Genomic DNA, 22,452 nt, shown 5'->3' with positions numbered 1-22,452 from the left:
TGACGTCACAATACTGTTATTACACGTGTCTTGTGATATTTATGACATGGCCGTATGACATGACAGAACGGGCACGTTATGTTATAAACGAATTCCATAAAAAAATGTTAATGACATGTCTCTGGGGAGAATGTGTGTGTGTGGTTTTTTATTGAATCGAAAGCTGCGACATCTTGATTCCTTATCTTTGACGTCATGATATTCGTCACAAAGAGGTTCATTTTATGGGCTGTGCATAATCAATGACGATTTTTTAAAGGCCAATCACAACTCTACTAGGTATAATCAAACGTACAGCCAATCACAGTTCCGCTAGGTATTATTAAACGTTCAGCTAATCACAGCTCCCCTAGGTATTATTAAACTTACAGCCAATCACAGCTTCGCTAGGTATTGTTAAACTTACAACCAATCACAGGTCCGCTATGTGTAATTAAACTTACAGCCAATCACATCTCCCCTACGTATTATTAAACGTACATCCATGCACAGCTCCGCTAGGTATTATCATATTACAGCCAATCACAGCTTCTAAAGTTTGGAGGTTCATATTATATGGAATCTAAAATGAGTTTTTATTTCATTTGAAATTTCATGAAATGAGTCTTTGGATTATTATTCTTATATTTAATGAGTATTCATAAATAATTTTAGTTACATTATATCACACAACTAAGAACACATATTTGACAGGTGTTTAAGTCAAAATGTGCAGGACAAAATCAAATAGATGCAGCCTTTTGTGGCGCCATTTTAAATTCATGACGTAACGTCACTGTCAATATCACATGTATGACGTCACAATCGACATATATCTGACTGGCGCAGCTATTAAAAAAGATACTAGTACAGTATATCGTACAAGTGACACACATTTTGTATATGGAAAAATGTTTCAAGGGCATTGTGATAACAGGTCGATCATGTGATATAAACGTGTCTGGATATAGCGAGGTTCGGCAACATTCATCCTTGACTCAGATATCGACAGTTAAGTAAACACATACACTGCATTGATGAGTTGATATTAAAATGGTTCAGCTGTTTACGATATCGGATACTAACAACTGGAAGGAATCCATTCATCAACAGGAGTATGACGTATAACAAGTACGTATTTTATTTATTGTCATTAGTATTGTTTTAATGTTTATGGTAGATTTCTACTGCTATCGGAAAATGCCTCATGTTTTGCCTTCAGCTGTGTGTTAGCCCCTGTGATGACGGCTTTGGGTTTTACCAGAGTCTTTAAAAATGAAAGTTGCTACTCCTGCTTAGCGCTCAGCATTTTGTTAGTGAGACGACTGGTTCACCCGTTGTCAGTAAAATGTGACCGGGTGGGTGTCCTACTGGTTGTCTTCAATACTTCATGAAGTATACTTCAGTGAGATAGCACTATAAATCGGCAAAGGTCCGGCCTATCACAAGGAGAATTTACACGAACATACCGCAGCCTCCCAAAACACACATACGCATTCACCGCAAAAAGTAAGCCACTGCTTGTATTGGTAGTATATTTATACATTTTAGTTGTAGACTTGCTGTAGTTCGAGATATCTAAGGAGTGAGTGTAGCTCAGAAAAGGGTTCGTTAATGTGTCGTTATATTGTTTACACACTGTGTTTGTAAATCCACCGAGCTACTATTATGTTCCGAGTGTCAATACGTCCATACAGTCTGATAACGATGATTAACTAAGGCCATTTATCAACACAAACTAATTATCTAGATTATTCTGCCATTTTATATTAATTTTGACGTGTGATAAACGTGTACATAATGTACTAGTATATTATGTCCTTAGGTATATATATATATACATGAAGATTGAAAAAGAACACACGAAAGACGAGAGAGAAATAAAGAGAAGAAAAAAAAGCAATTTGGTTCAGAACAAGTTTAAGCTGACAACAGTACAATTTGACAGCTTGGTGCTCTACAATTATATATATATATATATTTTAATAATTTCTTTCAAAATGCATGTTTTCCCTCCCGAGTGAATAGATTCACATATTTCAAATTTAAATGCCAACCTGTTAATCGCCAATACAAGCATTGTCATTGTAGTTCGGTACAATCCTGTCTGTGCGTTCATACACGTCAAATTAGTCAATCGAGAATCTAAAAATGTGAGACTTGTGTGTAAATATACAAGTATAGACACTGTCCACGCCCAACCTTTCTGTCTTCGATCTGTCTATAAGATTGCACATACGTGTCCCACGTTATTGAACTTTTGTTTACTTTCTGAATCACCAATATTCTATTGACAGACGCGGTTTGCGTAAATATAAGTTCTTTAAATCTGTGGGTTAGACTTGTTCAAGTCCCACAGTTTTTTGTAAAGAACCATCGTTTTGCATTCTATATGTTATTACTATCGGCTATCTCCCCAGAGTTAAAAACTTAAGGAACTGGACAGATCTCTACGAAATCAAAAATATAAATCCCCCAGTTTTATTTGCCATGTTCTATGGACAGTTAATTAGGGCCATACTTTTGTACAATGTATAAGCTTAACTCGAATTTATCAAAATCCCCGCAGAAAGGTCCGTCTCCGATTCCCTCGATCCAGAAAGGGATTTATATGTGTTTACATCAATAAGCTTAGATAATATTGTTAGCAGCACGAATATAATGTTACGTCACTCGTTGATAAGTTTCACACCTGAAGCCCAGCTGGTATTCTCGTACACTACGCACAGATACCAAAATGCAAACTCCCGCAAAGTATCAATCACAGCATCTCAAATCTCGAATATATATGTCACATTCGGTATATCCACGTACATTAAACCATTGTCCATGTGATTTGATCGTGCACTTTTAATCCAACTAAAAATTGTATTGCACAATCATGATAACATAAGCAATTTGGTGGCAATACACATACAAGCATAACGGTTCAACGATATATAAGTATTGTGTTAGAGTATACTGGATACAAGCCCATTCTCTCCAGGTCTAATGACCATTTTATGAATACAGTTCCAAACCCATGGTCCATGCATATACATATGTATGTATTATACTATATTTACCATTGTATGGCACTGCCACTATATAACCCTACCAATTCAGTTGCGAGTTCACCAGCTTATGGGGCCGCGGTGGCCGAGTGGTTAAGGTGTCCCGACACTTTAACACTAGCCCTCCACCTCTGGGTTGCGAGTTCGAAACCTACGTGGGACAGTTGCCAGGTACTGACCGTAGGCCGGTGGTTTTTCTCCGGGTACTCCGGCTTTCCTCCACCTCCAAAACCTGGCACGTCCTTAAATGACCCTGGCTGTTAATAGGACGTTAAACAAAAACAAACCAAACCAAACCACCAGCTTATGAACTGCCAACTAGTCAATATGAATGCCAACTGGACAGATGCAAATTCAACATGAAGCGCGCTAATGCTTAAATATATCTACAAAACATGCATATATGGATCTTGAGTTGGGAATTCGTGTAATACATATATACAAATTGTATACGCTGTATATCATTATATGGACCGTGAGTTTGAAATCCGTGCCAAGTTCCTGTGCACAAGTTCCATCATTTCTCTGCTGGGTGACTTGGTCATACCAAACATATTTAAGAAATTGAAATTAGCAATTATGCCGGATTTACAGTGATTTACAAACAAGGGAAGTTAGGGATGTAAAAACAACAGGACATATTAATAATAAATGAAAAGAGCAAAGTTAATCACATGGATCCTCCGGAATAGGCAATCATATTAAGCATGTGTGCCATACGAGATAACACTTTCCAGAGTAGGAAGGAAATAGATCGAATCAATATAAGCGTATAGCTTGTTGTCCAATCATTCTGGTAGATGTAATTGTATTGTGGTGTAGTGTGTAAGATATTTTTATTTTAAAGAACGATATCTGTTTTTGAAGATTTCCTGTCACTGGGGTAAGTCCAGTCACGTGATCAGGTGATTTAAGGTGCAGTTTTGTATTATAGAAATTGTATGTGTATGGTATCAAGTGGCGTGATATTGTTTGACCTCATATCAACGCTAGTTATTCGAGCCGCCTGTCAGGTGTTGGTTACACCCAATTTATGTCAACACCCACGCGGCGCATCACTGTATCAACCTCCAGCACTGGTACCACGTACATACGTCAGCTAGAGGAGAGAAAGACCCCGATCACGTGGGGTCAGCTAGTAAGTCACTATACCTGTATTTACCTCTATCAAATCTTGTCCTTATTTTCACTCGAGTTGATCATTTAAAGTACAGGTCTAGCAGACAGCGATATGTAAAGGTCCGTACGGATCTGACGAACACGTGGGTGAGAGTTTCATGTGTGTTATACCGCGCCGATGTACAACGTACATGTGTATGTATTCTTCAACGTGTTGGAACATAAATACACATGTGTGTGTGTGTGATCTATATATAAATTGAGTTATAGGGTGAGGAGTGAAACACATTCAGATATATATATATATATATATATTTGCATTTATAATTACGAGTTGGCATTGACCTACTTTCACCTTAACGACACACGCCGAGTCATGTTGAAGCAACACTAGCGTTGAGAGCCGCGGTGTACCACGTGTGGTTCATATACCCGGCACATACCACGACAGTCCATTCGGTCAACATATACTTGGGACGTGATATACCTATGCTAATTAATTACAGGTAAACATAGGAGGAAAGTGGTGTCTGATAAAGGTAAGCAATGGAAGAAATATTCTGTATTATATGTATATTTTTTTCATTGATAACATTCTTACATGGATAATTTTTTTATTGATTTATTGCTTGGACACGCAGTAAACACATGCGAGCGTTCGTTCTTGTCTGACAGCATATTAAGATATTTCTCCAGAAAAGAGTTGAAAAGTGAATGATACAGAAAATGTCTTTCCAAATATTATCTAATTTGAAAATAATTTATTAAAAATAAAAAGTGTGCAGAGTATACACGTTCTTTTTGTGGGAGAAGATGTTCAATTGCCCCTTCCAACCCCCATCCGAACGTTAGACCTACCTAATATATTTCCAATGTAACCAAACAAGTTGACCAGGCTTTCCTGAAAATTTTAAACCCTACTTTTAAACCTTAAAGTGGTCCCATTCTAGTTACTGACTACCACAAGTATAGTCTTTTGTTATTTTTGCTTGAACATTAAAAAGGGTGAGAATTTCGTTTCGAATTCTGTTGTTAGGATAATCGCTGGTATGTGTGTGTAAACAACAGCCAAGCATTGTTATACAATTGTTTTGCCCAATACCACAGGTAGTTCAATACTAGCTGGCTGTACTAGTATAACACGTGTACCGGCCTGTCAGCGCAACAAAACCGTATACCTTTTCATTAGGTATGTAATCGCCTTAAATAATTATTTTCTTGATTACACGTATTGGGGAATCCCTATGATCATGACCAGACTACTGACCCAAGAAACGGTCACGCACTGATATACATGTACAAATCTGGCGATGACTCATGTCTAGACTACATTATACTGGTACAGGTAGTAGTTCTCGTAAGGTTAAAAAACAAGACTACCCCTCCCAAATTAAATTGTTAAAATTGTTATTGAATAACGAAATGGTAGAAACAAAAATGGACATCCCGGTTAAGCAAATACGCATATTTATGCCTAAAGACCCTGAGAGTTTTGAAATACATTATTTATATTATATTATATTATGTAATTCGAAATGTACTTAGGCATGGTGGTCTGGCGGTAGGACGCAACGTAACCAAAGGGTCGCTAGTTCGAGTCCCGGCGCGAGCGCTGTGTTGAACAAGATACTTTGCTCCAATGTGTTTCAGTCGACTCCGCTCTAAATACGTACGTTGTAGGGCAGTGCAAGAAATGTGTGAAATTGGCGAAATGGCAGCTCCGGCTGAATACCACAGGGAGTTGAGACGGAGATTTGTTGGTTGCTAAATGTCCAACAACATCAAATAATAAATTGCGAACCGTTTTGAGATAGCTATATTGCTGTGATATATCGGTGTGTACAACTCCAAACTATGAATTAATCATATTTTAGGAATCATTTATTTCGCTAATACTAATCCTATCTATAATTCATATATTATGTTTGGTTTATACGCCAAAACCCTTTCCACAACAGCGTACGTATTTAAAATCCTTTGTCAAAAGAAAATTACATGTCAAATCATGTGTTTTTCTGATGTCGTCGGCTTCCAAGTCCCACGTAATTCAAACAACCGAAGTTCTAGTTCTTTATTGTCGTTCATGTAAGTAATACGAATCGAGTACAATCATGTGGATTTAAACAATACATTTATTTTAAAAGAACAATAAAAAACACTTAATAATGCAACGCTCTGTTCAATTACCATCCGCTTCAGCAGACGGCTTTTGACAAACCTTCGTAATCTCCCGAAGTCTTTCATAGCCTTTCAGAAATAAACAAAAGTATTTTAGCAACTAAGGTAGGTTTCATTTCTCCTCTTCATGGCGTTCGAAATATAAACATGATTCATTTATCTACAATTGCGTCCAACCCCTGTTTGATCTTTTACAGAATTTTCGAAAAGATTCTCTCCTACCCTTTTCAACTTTGCACCACATATTTGAGATTTTGAAGAAAAAAAATGTTCATGACAGAATACAGGGACGATTAAAATATATCGAACGACAAAGACATCTAAGAAATTCAATACAACAAAAATCATATTTGTCGAAAAAATAAAATCAATATCGATCTGCCAAAATAGATAAATGACACAAAAGTTCACGAGTGATTAAAAAGATCATATTTCATATCGATCAGTTAGATAAATGAAAAGAAAAAAGGAAAAACAACGCCGGAGATCGTTTCAGCCGTTTACCAAACATTGGGTCTACAGTTTTGTGTTCCGAGTGAACCTTGGTGTAAACAGAACATGTCCCCCTTTATATTAGTATATCGTTTATATAGCCGTACTTGTCATTGCATCCTTTAGATTGTATATAGTCGACGTTAGTGTCCCCGCGGAGTGCTATGAATTGCGTTGTTGTGTGTAAATTTGTATGGGTGACTTAGCCGCGAACCGGCGCCTTTATCATTATTGATCAACTATTTTGAGTGACAATCTCCGACTGAAAAAGCTCTAAGATTATAAATGATCGTACACGTTTTCAAACCATTGAACAGCCGACAGTGTATTCATGATAGTTCTAACATACAGGCCAAATAACTGAGTACACTTCGAATGAAACTAGACCTGTTGCTGCTTGGCTGAGCAGGACAACTATTATACGTGGTCAACGCAGAAAGGGTGAATTCCTGAACAGTTATTGGCAGGGTAACGCGCTAATGTTCAACCCGTCAATGTCTTCCAAATCATGTGCACATCCATACCAATCGTATACTTTAAATATCCATGTGAATATAATTCAATACATCTTAATAATCCATAAATGGCTTGCTATTGATGTTGGGCGCGTGATAAACAGAGAAGACGATGGTTGATTACAGAATCTAGCGTTTTTGTTTCGTCTTGTTAAGCAAGATGATGATGATACAAATACTAGTACACGTTACAGAGATTTGTGTTGTCATTAATTTTGATTGTAAATTTGATTTTTATTTAGTTGTCTCCCCTTTAAATTTCTGTTAGCTTTTTGTCAGAATAACGAAAAATTCTGTTAGCTTTTTGTCAGAATAACGAAAAATTCTTTTAGCTTTTTGTCAGAATAACGAGGCTTGATATGGTATCCAACCTTGTCTAGGATGTACCACTTCAATGTGGAGGAACGTTAAGTTGTTTCAAAGCAGCTCTTCAATGTGGCGGCATCGTACGTGAGTGTTCAGCGTGACAGCAATTTAAAATGAATCTCTTTATTTTGATGACATGACTCTTTATGGTGGTGACACATGAAAATGACATCTTCCAGACGTCTTTAATTTGGTAATGTTGCTCTCAGCTCTAAGGCACATGAAAATTATTCTTCCTTATTTTTGTGGCAGTTTCAATGACGTTTCTATGCTATGGCACTTCAGCAGCCATTAGTGGTAGGACTTTCATTGTTCCTTTACATGTAATTTGGTGGCATTTCGTCCTTTTGTCTCTTGAAACCGAGGGACTTTAGGCTTCCTGCCCGGCCGACTGTCTGTCCGTCCGTCCGTCCACTCAGTTTTCCACACTTTTCTCAGTCATGCTTCACGGTATATTAGTTGGTATATAACGTCAGTATCAGTAGCTATAGATCAAGTTCAGGTTACAGGGGGTTTGGGTCAAGGTCAAGATCACTGTTACTATTTTAAGCGGGGGACAGTAAGGGACATGCACTGCTTTATCAATACCCAGCATGCTTGTTTTGATGGTATGGCTCTTTAGGAAGGTGGCAATTTAAAAAGTGGCTATACAGTATAGCAGCACTTTAAATGGGTCTTTATTTTGATGATGCGGTTCCTTATCATGGTGTCAGATAAAAGTGGTTCTCAATTTTAGAACTTTAAGTGACTTTTCATCATGGAGGTACATGCAAATTCGAAACATCATATGTGTAAATACACAAACGGTACATCCGTCGTGTAACTGTTTAATCAGCACTTTTAACGACAGGCTTAACACTTCAAACAAAACATTAGAACATTAACTGTCATTACAACGTATTATGTTTAAACAAAAGGCATATCCGATTAGTCTTTCAGGGTGATGAAGGGATTAGTGGTCACAGTTAAGACTGACCGGTATTCAGTGTTTCACAGAATTCACACTGAACGTGCATTAGCATAAAGACTTATTAGCCTACCAGGTAGAATGTAGTACAATTCTGTACAGTGTATTTGACATAGGCATGTGTCGAGTGACCTACAAACGCCAGATTGTTTAACGACAGACTTTGAGTTGGACCTACTGTGTGTATTTGTATTGACAACTCTTCTAAATGCAAATGATTTTTTTTTTCTATTTCAAACGAAGATGCTATATCACACTAACCTCAGCTGATATATATAGAATAATACATAAGATCACAAAAATAAACTGGATTTCCATTGTTTTCGTCTCAAAATCAAGAATCAGGGAAAGAAAAAATGAGAGAGAGTGAGAAAAAAGCTAAATTTAGTGATGTTTTTACTTTCTGCATAGCAAATATGAACTCTGATTATCAAATATCAGTGGTCATCATATCCAGGAAGGTTTCAAGTGTCGCTGTCTATTGACCTTCATTTCAGCGTAACTGTCCAGTCGCTAACACTGATTTGTTTCCATCCCCGTTCCTATGTTTCTATGTCATCAGATGAACCATATATTAACAATAAATAAGATACGAAATTGTCGCTGTCTCGATTCTCACGTTGAAAACATGACATTACCTAAATTTCCTTTGTATGGAGGATGTAGGTAAATACTAAGACACTTAACCTTTAGGAACACCTGATCCTATTCATTATGTCTTGCATGACACATTGGTATCCGAGTTGCTTCTTTTTATTTCTGTCATGTTTTCCTGTTTTCATCACCTCTGTAATGTCAGGGACACAACAGCTATTAATTGTCACCTGGTACATGTGCGCGAGAGACGACTAATATGGTGACCTCCCGATACTAGTATTCTGATGAGTGGGGAACAGTACTTGAAAACAACTAAAGTATCCATGGGCTTTTCCACCATCGTGGTTAAATATGTTACATAGACCATACCATAATCAGGCAATTAAGAAGGTCTTTACGTCATGACAACAAAAGCGTGGCTCAGCCGTAAGGCAATTTCTTTAACATTGATGGGCACAAGAGGATTCTCGCCTTAGGAAGGGCCAATAAAAAGATTATAAAAATGTTGTAAAGAGGATTTGAGGAACTTGGCAAAACCAGTCCTGAATTTATTCTCTGTCAATGTTATTTTCTCTTTGTCATTCTTTGAATTATATAACGTGTGCTAATTTCATTTTGGATGATGTCATTTCTCGGCCTTCACACTGTTCGATTAATATGCTGGTTTATGAGGTTGCGTATTTAATCAGACTGTCGTAATATGACCGTCAAGTTGTCCCTGAACCTTTATCTTATCGCGAAAAATTATTTACTCCTTGATGAGGACTGAAGTATGTCACAATATTATTCACAGAATAATTGCATATTTTTATTTGAATTCAGCTGATTTTTGTTGTAAAGCTTTCGACCTTGCACCATTGTATTTTACCTCTACAAATGTCCTTGCAAACGGATGACACTAGGGAAAATACAAGAACCTATCTGGTCCTTCCACGCTCCTCCTCCTTCTCATTCGGACATTTTCACATTAAGTCGCCTTTTATAATCTAACACAGAAGGATACAGTAGGCGTAAGTTTTAGGGTCGGTCTCCAGAATCTTTAAAAAGTGGACATCGGGAAAACTACCCACGGTCCAGTTGCCCAGATGGACCCACAATAAGTCGCCTCTTGCGACATTCAGTGAGATACCTCGAAGGTAAAATAACAAATGAGTGAAATCTAACACGGGTATCAGTAGTGTGTGTTTGTGTCCGTACTGACCTGTGACATTTCCCACAGTGATCTACAAACATTACCTGATGGGGTTGCCAGGTCATTTAATATCGACTTGGAGTCCAACAATCAATTCACTCACGTGTACTAACGTTGAGAGATGGAAATGCTGTGGCTAGCTGGCCTTAGATATAATTATAATATACACAGGAGAATGAAATAATTACAAATTTATAAAAATTTATTCGATATATCCTGACAAGTTAGATGGAAACAATTGCGTTTCTAATAGCAGTGGTTTATGTCAACGCCACTTAGGTATTCCCTTCAATATTTGCTATATTTTATATGATAATTGATTTAAATGCACTTACCATCACTGATGGGTCCTAGACGGCTGAACCAGCTGTATATTTCAGTTTTATATCAATTATTCGGCGTGTACGCTCTACATTACTGAAAATATATTGATATGTGATATTCACCTTAGTCTTGTTTGTCCATTACACGCGTTAGGTTAAACAATTGATCTTTAACTAATTTAACGATTTCGCGAGGGTTGGGTTAGATAACTCAGCTAAAGAATACTTTCGGTTAAAACTTTTCATGTGTAGATATCTGTATTCTAATGATATTATCAACATTTCTCAGGTTATTAAAGACCATATGGAAGACTTATGGTCGACATCAAGATGTCATATGGAAATATTCTTTTTCCTGTGCAATATAAAACAAACAAGACGCTTACCCTATTGAAACGCCTGTTTCTTTCTCCTGGCATTTGTTCAAGGTTCCCATACGAATGCATATTCTTTGTTTATATTTCTCCCTCGATTTATTTTTTTAGTTAGAACAATGGTTTCTTATGTCCGTATAAGGATATCGCAATTCAGTTCTCCGGTGGAGAATATGGAGTTGGAAATAGATAAGATATCAATATCCTTCACGCTACAAAATTATATGATAGAATAATGAAAGAAGTGATAGGCTTGAATTGAAGGAATATAAAATCTGAACAAGCGGTTTTGGTTCATTGTCCCAAGTTTGGTTCATTGTCCCAAGATTGGTTCATTGTCCCCAGATTGGATCATTGTCTCCAGATTGGTTCATTGCCCCCAGATTGGATTATTGTCTCCAGATTGGAGCATTGTCCCCAGATTGGTTCATTGTCCCAAGATTGGTTCATTATCCCCAGATTGGAGCATTGTCCCCAGATTGGTTCATTGTCCCCAGATTGGTTCATTGTCTCCAGATTGGTTCATTGTCCCAAGATTGGTTCATTGTCCAAGATTGGTTCATTGTCCCCAGATTGGTTCATTGTCCCAAGATTGGATCATTGTCCCCAGATTGGATCATTGTCTCCAGATTGGTTCATTGTCTCCAGATTGGTTCATTGTCCCAAGATTGGTTCATTGTCCCAAGATTGGATCATTGTCCCCAGATTGGATCATTGTCTCCAGATTGGTTCATTGTCTCCAGATTGGTTCATTGTCCCAAGATTGGTTCATTGTCCCAAGATTGCTTCATTGTCCCAAGATTGCTTCATTTTCTCCAGATCTAATAGATCTTATGGTCATTGTCCTTGTCTATGTCGTTTTATCCGTTATGTGTCCTCTGAAATAGTAATACGCAACCGGAAGTGTGTTTTATGTAACATTTTTAATGTAGTGTTTTAACAAGTATTTAAACGCGTTTTAAAAAATCAGCATAAAGAAGCTTACATTTGGTGTCGGCTACTATATGGACTATATGCACTTTTTCTTGTAATATAAATCCATGTCTAAACTGATCCTCTGTGCTACCCAGATATTCTTTATTTCTATGATTAATTATCCCAATTTCTGATTTCCAAAAGTTATGACATCTGTTTATGATGTCTACAAGTAACTTTAATGTGTTGTCATCTTGTTTCTGAACCTATTTAAAAAGGAAAAAAAATCACTAATTTTTGACAAAGAATTACAAGTCTCCAAAACCAAACATCAAGAGATAACTACAAACAGCGAGAGGACAGCAACATTGTGTTATTTATCAGTTGATAGAGTCGGCATGTATTCCCCTCTTACAGCGTGTCGTGGCGGTGTTCTGATGAATATTGATCGGAAACAACAACATATGCTGCCAATGTTAACACCTACAGACTAGAGATATATGTCTACCCTGACCCCATGTGCACCACCAGATATTCTTTAGTTCTGTGAATTATTATCCCCATTTCCGATTTTCAATAGTTAGGACATCTCTTTCATGATGTATACTTTTAATTTGGTTTCATCTTGTTTCTGAACTTTTTCCGTAACGAGTTTCAGTTTTTATTTTGTCCTTGTCGTCTATTGTGCATTAAATACAACAAAATCAAATAGCCCTGCCAACCGACATATTGTCGTTCCTACACAATGATGCACCATGCTTCTAGTATTCTTGTACTTTAATTTATTGTTCTGTTTCAGGAATCACACCATGAATAACGGTTCTATTGTAAGCAGTATACTGCAGGCCTTTGAGGAAGGGAAGTCGACCAGAGGTGAGATTCTGAACGTTTATTTATAAAAGAAGGAAGAATGACTTAGCTATACCATATTTTCGTATCCTAGATAGTTTTTGTTTTAAACATCAAATGAAAGTGTCAATATTTTTCTCTCATTTTTCGCAATAATGATATGCAAGTATATGTTTAAAACTACGACAAAACATTTAATCATTGATTATTCTTTTCGTTTCCAGTAGTAAGTTTAAGTGTCTTCCTCGAAATTTTTTTCTCATTCAGATTGATAGTATATGAAAACTATATATAAATGATAGTTGTGTTAAAAGACAACATAATTAGATAAAACTATACACTTTTCGTTTTGAGTATAATGAGTAACAAAGCTTATTTGTAAAGCTGTGCAGCCTACACTGTCAACTGCATCATTCAGTCACCGAAATGCCATATTTTCATAGCTAGTTCTAATATACGAATATCTTTACTTACTTAACAACCCAAAGGAAGTATTTCATATCACACCTGTGTTTCTGATAAGGGAACAGTGCATTAAACTGTGTCGTTTTTTAAGCATTCGAATACAAATGGTACCACCAATTTTATAAGAAGTATACGGTGTTGTTTTGTCTTATGTGTCAATCACAAATGCTGTAAAGTAATACATGTTTGGTGTTGTGACCAGGATATTCTTTACCTCTATTATTTTGCATTTTGTCAGATTTCATAAAACCATATTTCTTTTTACAAAAATACATTACATGTACTAACTAATGATTGATTGCTAAAGATATCCTTAAACAGTCATAAAATACCCATTTAATAATTACAATTTAAGTCAATCATGAAGCGTTACTACATTGTTATTGTGAACATGCAAACAAATACATTTAACTGTTTTTAATTGATAATAACTTTCATTTACATGTTTTTAAACTCACTTTACAGACCCCCGCACGCGGTACTGGTTTCTACTGGACGACAACCCACTTCACGTATGGCTCCTTACAGCATCATACATCGCTTTTGTTGTCATCGGTCCGAAAGTAATGAAGAACCGGAAACCGTTCAATTTGCAGAAATTCATGGTTGTCTACAACTTCGGCTTAGTGTTCATGTCACTATATTTAATGATAGAGGTAAGACAACAATTACAGTTAAAGAAATATTTTTTCTGTTTGTTCTTAAATTTCATGGCTTTATAATTCATAAATCCGTTGAGACATGAGTTGTTCGAAGTGTTGTTCAAATTTCAACAATGCAGGACTCTTTTTTTTCGTGGAAAAATTATCTTCGAATTAAAATTCTATAACGATTACATTTTTTTCCAGATTGTTGCGAGTGCGTATGATATTGGCTATTTTAAAGAAGATCCTTTGTGCTGTATATACAACCAAGATACGCATAAGAATCCAAGAGAGCTCCGGGTAAGTGATATATATTACATATAAATATACTGTTGTTCAGTACAAAAGTTACAATAAGGATTCCACAACTTGTATCCACTTGTACATTTGTCTGGAAATGACGCTTCGTGCTTGTTGAATGTATGCTACATCTCTGTTCCTGTCAAGATAATTATTGGTTCGGGCTACTTTCAAAGAGTTATACAGTGAAAGAACTACCAATTCAACTTATGTTGCTTTTAACGTTTAACATAATATGTACAACCTAAAGCGTAAGCGATGGCGGGTTAATAATATATGCTTTGCTATTGAATCCTGCTGACAGGATCGAGAGTGGACTCTCCTATGTTCTCTGTTTTGGTGACACGACATATTCCTGTGTTGATGTCTCCCTAGACACCTGTCCTTGTATGACCCTGGCTGTTGTGAGGACGTTAAACCCAAACAAACAAGAATGTTATTGCAAATTCGCACGTAACGACCGTTAATTCGGAGTATTATCAAACTCTCCGGTGTTAGAGATATCTAACATAGACTGTTGGGACAATCTACCTTAAACCTTGAAAGACGCAACCATTGTTTATACACGCATATAAACCTATAACATATAATTCTGAATAAATACTACATATAAAACGTTTACAAAAGATATTTAAATCATTGATACATGCGCATTACACCTATATGTGTTTCTTTGATATGGTGCTTTGATATGCACACGTAACAATAACTCCATACAAGGTATACATGTATTGTCAATTATGCATAAATGTCCTATTGATCAACAAAGGTGCAAGTATGAGTCATCCGAGCGTTTAATTCTACGATCGTTTATACATTGCACTTCAGTTATAGCAGGTCAAATACTGGAACCTGATCCATGATTAATATTTGTAGATGTTGCACACTAGTTTGATAATATACTTTTAAAAGTATGATTAGCGAACATACAAATGGACGCTTTATTGTTGAAAGATAGAATTTAAATACATTTATGTGTACAACATGTCATTAATTACATCGCATTACATAACACGTTTGTATATACATGTATATATATATTCATTCTCTCTCAATTCACACAACTCGAATTGCAAGGTGTTATCGTTATTACAAGGTTTCATTTTTAAATGTGTTTTTTTCAATGGTGCCTCAGATAATGGAAATGAAACACCTACTTATATTGTACTGCAAATTCAAATCTACCTAGGAACATTGCTTAAGTCGTTAAGATGACATGATGTTTTAATATTCCCAAGACTATCAATCTGAATTCGAAACTTTGTAAATATGAAGTAGCATTAAGTATATATGCACCAAATCATTGGAATAAATTAATGAAATATTGTTTTCTTTGTTGCAGCTAGCGAACGTGTTCTGGTGGTACTTTATCTCCAAGCTATTAGAGTTTATGGACACCATATTGATGGTACTGAGAAAGAAGAATGATCAAATAACATTCCTACATGTTTATCATCACTCTAGCATGTTCAACATTTGGTGGTGGGTTACAACGTATCTCCCAGGAGGACAGTGTAAGGCTTTAATCTAATACTGTCCTATTTCATATTGGTGGTTGGCTCCGAACTTATTCACTTGTATTTATAGATAGGTCGTTCGGAAACAGTGCATTTATGATGAGTTGTAAATATTTGTTCGATACTTCAAATCTTAAAACAGATGCAGGTTTTGAAGAAATGAAAATAATTTTCTTTATCAATTTCACTTTCAATACACGTATATGATATTTTACTATTTTATTCTATGCTTGAAAATCTCGAAAATGAATCCCCTTGAATACAACAATATTTACAGTAACTCGAAAATGAATCCCCTTGAATACAACAATATTTACAGTATACGGCTATTTTATTGTGTGGTGGTGCGCTTTCGTATTAGGCCTGTTGGTATGATACCGGTACAGTAGCCAAATTGAAAGAATTCGCTTTTTTAGAAGTATTATGTACTTTGGATAATATACACGTTGTGTTTCTGTTCGTTTTCGATAAAGATAAATTGTGAACATGTGACTTACTATAGCTGGATAATGATTTCCTGTATCCTTATGTTTTTTTCCAATAAGAGGTTGTCGGGAAATATAGGATAAGCTTCATGTTTAAGTATACACGATAACTTGTGTCTGAGTGAAAATGCGCTTTTATGAAATTCCCCTGTATCCAATATCAAATTATCAAACTGGTCAAATTAAACTTTTGGGCGCTGAGTAATCCTATAAGGACTACACAGCTGTATGATGTATTTGAATGTATCAGTGAAGGAATTATTTTGCATATATTGTATCTGTTGCGATTTTTAATGTAGCATTCAATTTTTTTCTTCTGTTGCCGTCATTTCTCTTTCGATCTATGGGAATAGCGTGAATTAAATATAGTTTTGTGTTATTTGCTCAGTTCTGACCATAAACTGTAATTTTTTTGAAAATTTAACCATATTAATTTCGTGTTGATTAACTCCGTTAATCAAACACAATTTAGAAATCACGACGGATGTTGTATTGGAATAAATGAATACGTAAATTGTGTTTGCTGTCATTACCATACTTTACGTTGTAGCCTGGTTCTCTAGTAGTCTGAACTGTTCCGTCCATGTCGTTATGTGTCTATATTACATGTCCATACTTTACGTTGTAGCCTGGTTCTCCAGTAGTTTGAATTATTCCGTCCATGTCGTTATGTGTCTATATTACATGTCCATACTTTACGTTGTAGCCTGGTTCTCCAGTAGTCTGAACTGTTCCGTCCATGTCGTTATGTGTCTATATTATATGTCCATACTTTACGTTGTAGCCTGGTTCTCTAGTAGTCTGAACTGTTCCGTCCATGTCGTTATGTGTCTATATTATATGTCCATACTTTACGTTGTAGCCTGGTTCTCCAGTAGTCTGAACTGTTCCGTCCATGTCGTCATGTATCTATATTACGCACTTGCCGCCATTCCGTCCATGAGGAGCAAACTTTGGTGGAAAAAATACATCACCAAATTTCAATTAGTAAGTAAACACATCAGAATATTTTACAACTATATCATAAACTGTTGCTAGTGTAATAATAGTAGTGCAAAAACTATATGTATGCCATAAAAAGAAAAGTATATCGTCGAAAATTACATTATACCGTACTAAAATATATGCAGTTTTTGTAACTTTATATGAAAAAAAATCTGTACTGTTGCTAATATTACCTCCTCTGCCCTCTGTTTCACCCGCCAATGGTATGTAGTGCTAAATAATATGTATGTCATAGAAAGAAATTGTTATCGTCCAAAATTACATTGATACCGTACTAAAATATATGTAGGGTTTGTAACTTGAATGTAAATTAGGAAATAAAATAGATGTATGTACATGTATTGTCATTTAAATTACCTTCTTTTTTCACTCATCAGTGTGTTTAGTGCAAAATAACATGAATATTAGAGAAAGAAAATTATATCATCCAAAATTGCATTGATACCGTACCAAAAATATATGAAGATATTGTAACTTTGTAAGTAAGGAAGGAGATATGAAAAAAAGATTTCTGTATTGTCGCTAATATTGACTTACACTGTCTCGCCCATCAATGTATTTCGTAGACTAACTTGTACACATGCATTGAGGTCAAGATCCGTAAGCATTTAAGCATTGATGATGTCCCAATACAAAAGTCACGAATGAAATTGACATTTTTATACAGTATTCTAAACAAGTAAGATAATGTCAGGTTTGGAAATAATCACTGAAATGTAAACCATATGTCCATTACGTTTGAAGAGTGGGACATTAAGTTAATGTATTTATACCTTTACTACAAATACTTCCACGTTTGTTTAACTATTTACAGGTCCAGTTTGTACTAATCCTCTACCATACAGTACAGACGACATACACAGGGTGTGACTACCCAATGTGGGGCCAGTATTTACTAACAGGGTAAGCAATCGCTTCATTTGGTCCAATTTAAACTGTTTTCTTGTTTGTTCGTTTGTCTAAGGTTTAACGGCCTCGCCACAGTCAAGGTCATAATTCATGTGAACGAGTATCAAAGGAACTTAATCAGGCGAAATACCAGAAATATGAGAAAGCATGAAGGAAAGCAAAAGATAAAGATCTTAAGTATAGCGATATGGATAGCAGATAAATGTTGTTCTCTTTCATGTTCCCAAGTAAGTAAAGAGAACGAAACCCCTAGTTTAAAATCAGAGATCAGTAGCATAAACGAAATTCGTTCTCAGTAAGGACAGATGTCATCACCTGCTTCTATCAATACACCATTTGTGTTTAGAGACTCTTTTAAAATGTCTGTCATTCCAGTTTCCATTTGAGTCTATTTTGTTCGATCGAGTAAACAAAGTGACCACAGCCTTAGCCGGACAGTAATAATCTATCAGTTGTTTAAACAGTGTTGATATATTCAAGGACTGGTATTGATCTCTACCTAATTATGTTACACAATTATAGGCTTTTGGTGAGGTCAATACGTGGTTTCATTAACCGGAGAAAAAGTATCAACCGAATGAGAATGAAATAATTTAGAATCTGTTTTTGAAATCAACCGAGAGATATTGGGTTTTTTTCATGGAACTCCCTGTGGCCTTATCACAACCGAGAGATATTGGGGTTTTTTCATGGGAGTCCTGTGGCCTTATCAAAATTAGTGAAAAATAGCAATTTGGTGTGAATAAAATGTGTTACTTTTTGTGTTGATTATCATGTTCGGCTACTGATCTGAATCTTAACATAATTTCCAGGTACATGATCAGCATGCTTGTTTTGTTTGGAAACTTCTACCTCAATGCTTACATCAAAAAGAGGCGACTGGGAGAAGCCAAAAAAGCTGAAGACAGTTCAAATGGCACTGTTAACAATGGAGTACATAAAACTACAAACGGACATTCCAACGGAATTTCAAATGGAAGCACGAAAGCTGTGTCTCGTTAACATCGCTATCCTATATCTTAGAAACTGATGCTATGAGCATAAAATATATCTCTATGCAATATATATGACATTGTATTATCTGTATAGGATATTCCAATTGTTATGAAAGTTTGCATAATTAATTCTAGATCTAAAATGGCAGATTTACTATATGGCTTTTAGTACTATGATATGTGATGTATTAACAGCACAAAGTGCCATACTCAATTAATCGTATAATGATAATGTGTTTCTATTTATATTTCCATTTTCCCCTATCCATCCATTTTTTATACTACGCCAAAAATGAAGCTGTGTCAAATTCAATATGTTGAAGAATACTGTTTGCCGTTTTTGAGTTAATTCTTTATTCATGAAATTCTATTTATAGAATATTACCAATCCAATTCGGTCACCTTACGCCAAACCAAATTTGTTTTATTTGAAAAGCTTTAATAATACAATACAAATTAACTGGTGCTAGAATCATGTAGTACCAAACGTGCCCGCTCAATTCAACAACTATTTATTTTGTTTTGTTTTCATCTTCTCATTTGCACGTGTGTTGCCTGTCATTCTACTATGCCTTACTCATATACACATCCATGTTTAATTGTTTCTAATTTAGATCTATTTATAACCAATGCAATATTTTATGTTTTACGTACATGATATATACATGTATTATATCCATAAGCTGTTTTTTTTCTAAATTAAAAAGGGTTTATGGATCTATTCCTAATTCGAAAGTGTTACCGTCAGATTAAATATATATATATATATATATATATTCCCACATATGGTAACCATATTGATGTCTCCTGTCACCACATGTGGTACCTGTCACATCTCCTTTGCAGCCCGGGAATGTTAAGCGAAAACGATGTTGATTAATTATTTAATATGATAATATGTAACATTCTAACCTATCTATTGTATCATTAACATTTATTTATATATTAGATATCTTATCTCATATGTTTAGTTTTAGTTTTACCTTCTGAACTTGAATATGACTCGATTTTTGCTCTGAATTTCTTAGTTGTTGATAATACTAATACTAATGCTTAATCCTTATAATTTATATTGAAAACTCTTTTAATTGAAATCTTGAATAATGTTAATTATAAATAGCATGTGAAGAAGCAAAACATGAACTTATATTAATTTTTCTTAATTTTCTTAATTCTATTTGATCGTATTTAATCACGAATTATGTGATACATCATGCCCTATTTCTAATATAGAAACTACAATGTAAAATTTTGTTTTTGTTATTTTCATGCAAATAATACCAGGGTCATGTGTATCATTTGTTTCCGTATGTTGAAATAGACCACGGACTTATATGTATATTAGGCAGGGCAGAGACGTAATATTATGGGTCTGATTGTTTGTAGTACTGACTTATATTAAATCTACTATAAGCCCGTGGTTTGAAGTCGCTAATTTGAGGCTAACTAGTGTTTTAACCGCTGAGGAATTCAGTTACGTGTTTTTAGCCGAAGCAGTATTGTCGATAAGTATCCAAACACAGGGTGAGAGGGTCAACCTCTATATTGTCATGTCTGTTATTTAAGACCGCTGAGGTTTCCATAACATTCCGCCTGATTTTCCATAATGTTTTACTTTTATTATCACTGATCATGAGGTGTCCTATAAGGACGGAAAACCTAAATGATCCACATTTTGTTCACCAACTTCCATACATATTACTTATTTCGCATATATAAAAGTATTGCTCACAGGTGTGTCATTCCACTATGTTTTAAGCGGCCCCGGGTATATGTTCATCACCTATCATAGCGATATGGCAGGTTTTTACAACATTTAATACGTCAGGTTTTCAATATAAGTTGTATAAATTGTGTATAATTATTTCAATCAAATACGAAACTTTTTGTAAGCTTCTTCAGTATTGATTCCTTTTTTCTGGAAGCCGATACGAAATCTGACCGTAATTTTGCATGCAGGTTTTTAAAATTACCTTTTAAAAGTTTGACAAAACCGCTCAAATGAACTGCTCAAGGTAGCCATGTTTACTAGACCAGAAAGGCTCATCTCAAGGCCAGACTTCTCAATCGATATCCATATTGGAAGATAGCATTCTAATTATGTTTAAATGGAGAAAAAAATGTTCTTTTTCGTGGTCGAGTTTAGAAAAAAATAAGTTTGAAACACATAAAATTGAAAAATACTGGCATACTTGTGTCTAGCCAACCCGTCAAGTGGACCATTTAACTGGTCGATATTATACACAATGCTAGACATTAAATTAGGGCTCTAGTTATATGAATATTCATTAGTCTCGTATATTTGATTTTTTTTTTTACATTTCCAGCTTCCTATTTTCACCGTACCGTTGATTATGAATTCCAGGCAGGTTTGGGTATCAATAAAAAACCATAATCAAACTATAGAAAAATAACTATTCGTTCATTTTGTCATACTGTCGGTGAATTTTAAAATCACAGGAAACATAATCATTATCTTGAAAAATTTTTTTTTCACAATCATTATGATAAGTTGAGATACAAATGAGGTTTAGAAAAATGGTCCATCGGTCTATAGGAATCAAAACTTCTGGTAACAAAGCATTATAACACAATACCAATTATAGTATAGACAATCAGCGTTAGATTATTGAGAACACAAGCACTTTGTTTTTGTTTTTATTAAAATTCAATAAATAATGATGTTTGAAACATTTCGTTTGGTGTTATGTTGTCTTGCACCAGCATTTCAACTTCAGATAATATAAGACTTTGTTCGTGTAGAATCACAATGCTTTCTTTGTCCAGAAAAGACAATGCTGTATTTGTCCAGAAAAGACAATGATTAATCCGTCCAAATGAAACAATGCTTTATTTGTCCAGAAAGAAAGAGAAATCTTCTTTATTTGTCCAAATAGAACAATGCTGTATATGTCAAAAACAATACGCTATATTCGCCTAGAAAATAATATGCTTTATTCGATCAGAAGATGCAATGAAAAGCAAAAGTAGTGACGGGGCCAGCAACTGTTAGACCTATAAGTATATTGTAAACAAATGCAATATAAAGTGAAGTGTGTGAGTTTTGGTTCCCTAAAAATCATTAGAGGGACAAATGAGCTCCTTGATTTAGAAGTTAAAGGTATCTTGGGAAAATTGAAGCGGGCATGTACGTGTACAATACGTATAGTTCATCAACTCCCCAAATTTTAGCCTTGTGGTACAATATCAAAA

At 35.3% G+C, this 22,452-nt stretch overlaps 1 protein-coding gene across 3 annotated transcripts; it reads left to right on the top strand.

Annotated features, from left to right (window-relative positions):
• Window positions 1-858: 858 nt before the first annotated feature.
• On the top strand, window positions 859-21,935 carry LOC117326111 (elongation of very long chain fatty acids protein 2-like). Of its 3 annotated transcripts, none has more exons than XM_033882731.1 (8): window positions 859-1,110; window positions 12,870-12,943; window positions 13,850-14,040; window positions 14,233-14,328; window positions 15,671-15,842; window positions 17,193-17,317; window positions 18,150-18,238; window positions 19,057-21,935. In XM_033882731.1, the coding sequence occupies exons 1-8, from the start codon at window positions 1,097-1,099 to the stop codon at window positions 19,244-19,246; spliced, it is 951 nt and encodes a 316-aa protein (XP_033738622.1). In that variant the 5' UTR covers window positions 859-1,096; the 3' UTR covers window positions 19,247-21,935. The 3 variants fall into 3 exon arrangements, with proteins under 3 accessions (XP_033738622.1, XP_033738624.1, XP_033738623.1); XM_033882733.1 differs by lacking the exon at window positions 859-1,110 and adding an exon at window positions 4,029-4,170; XM_033882732.1 differs by lacking the exon at window positions 859-1,110 and adding an exon at window positions 4,229-4,690.
• The last annotated feature ends 517 nt before the right edge of the window (window positions 21,936-22,452 follow it).

This window comes from Pecten maximus, chromosome 4, assembly GCF_902652985.1.
Source record: "Pecten maximus chromosome 4, xPecMax1.1, whole genome shotgun sequence".
In the NCBI taxonomy this organism is placed as follows: Eukaryota; Metazoa; Mollusca; class Bivalvia; order Pectinida; family Pectinidae; genus Pecten; species Pecten maximus.
This window is presented reverse-complemented; position numbering and strand designations above follow the sequence as displayed.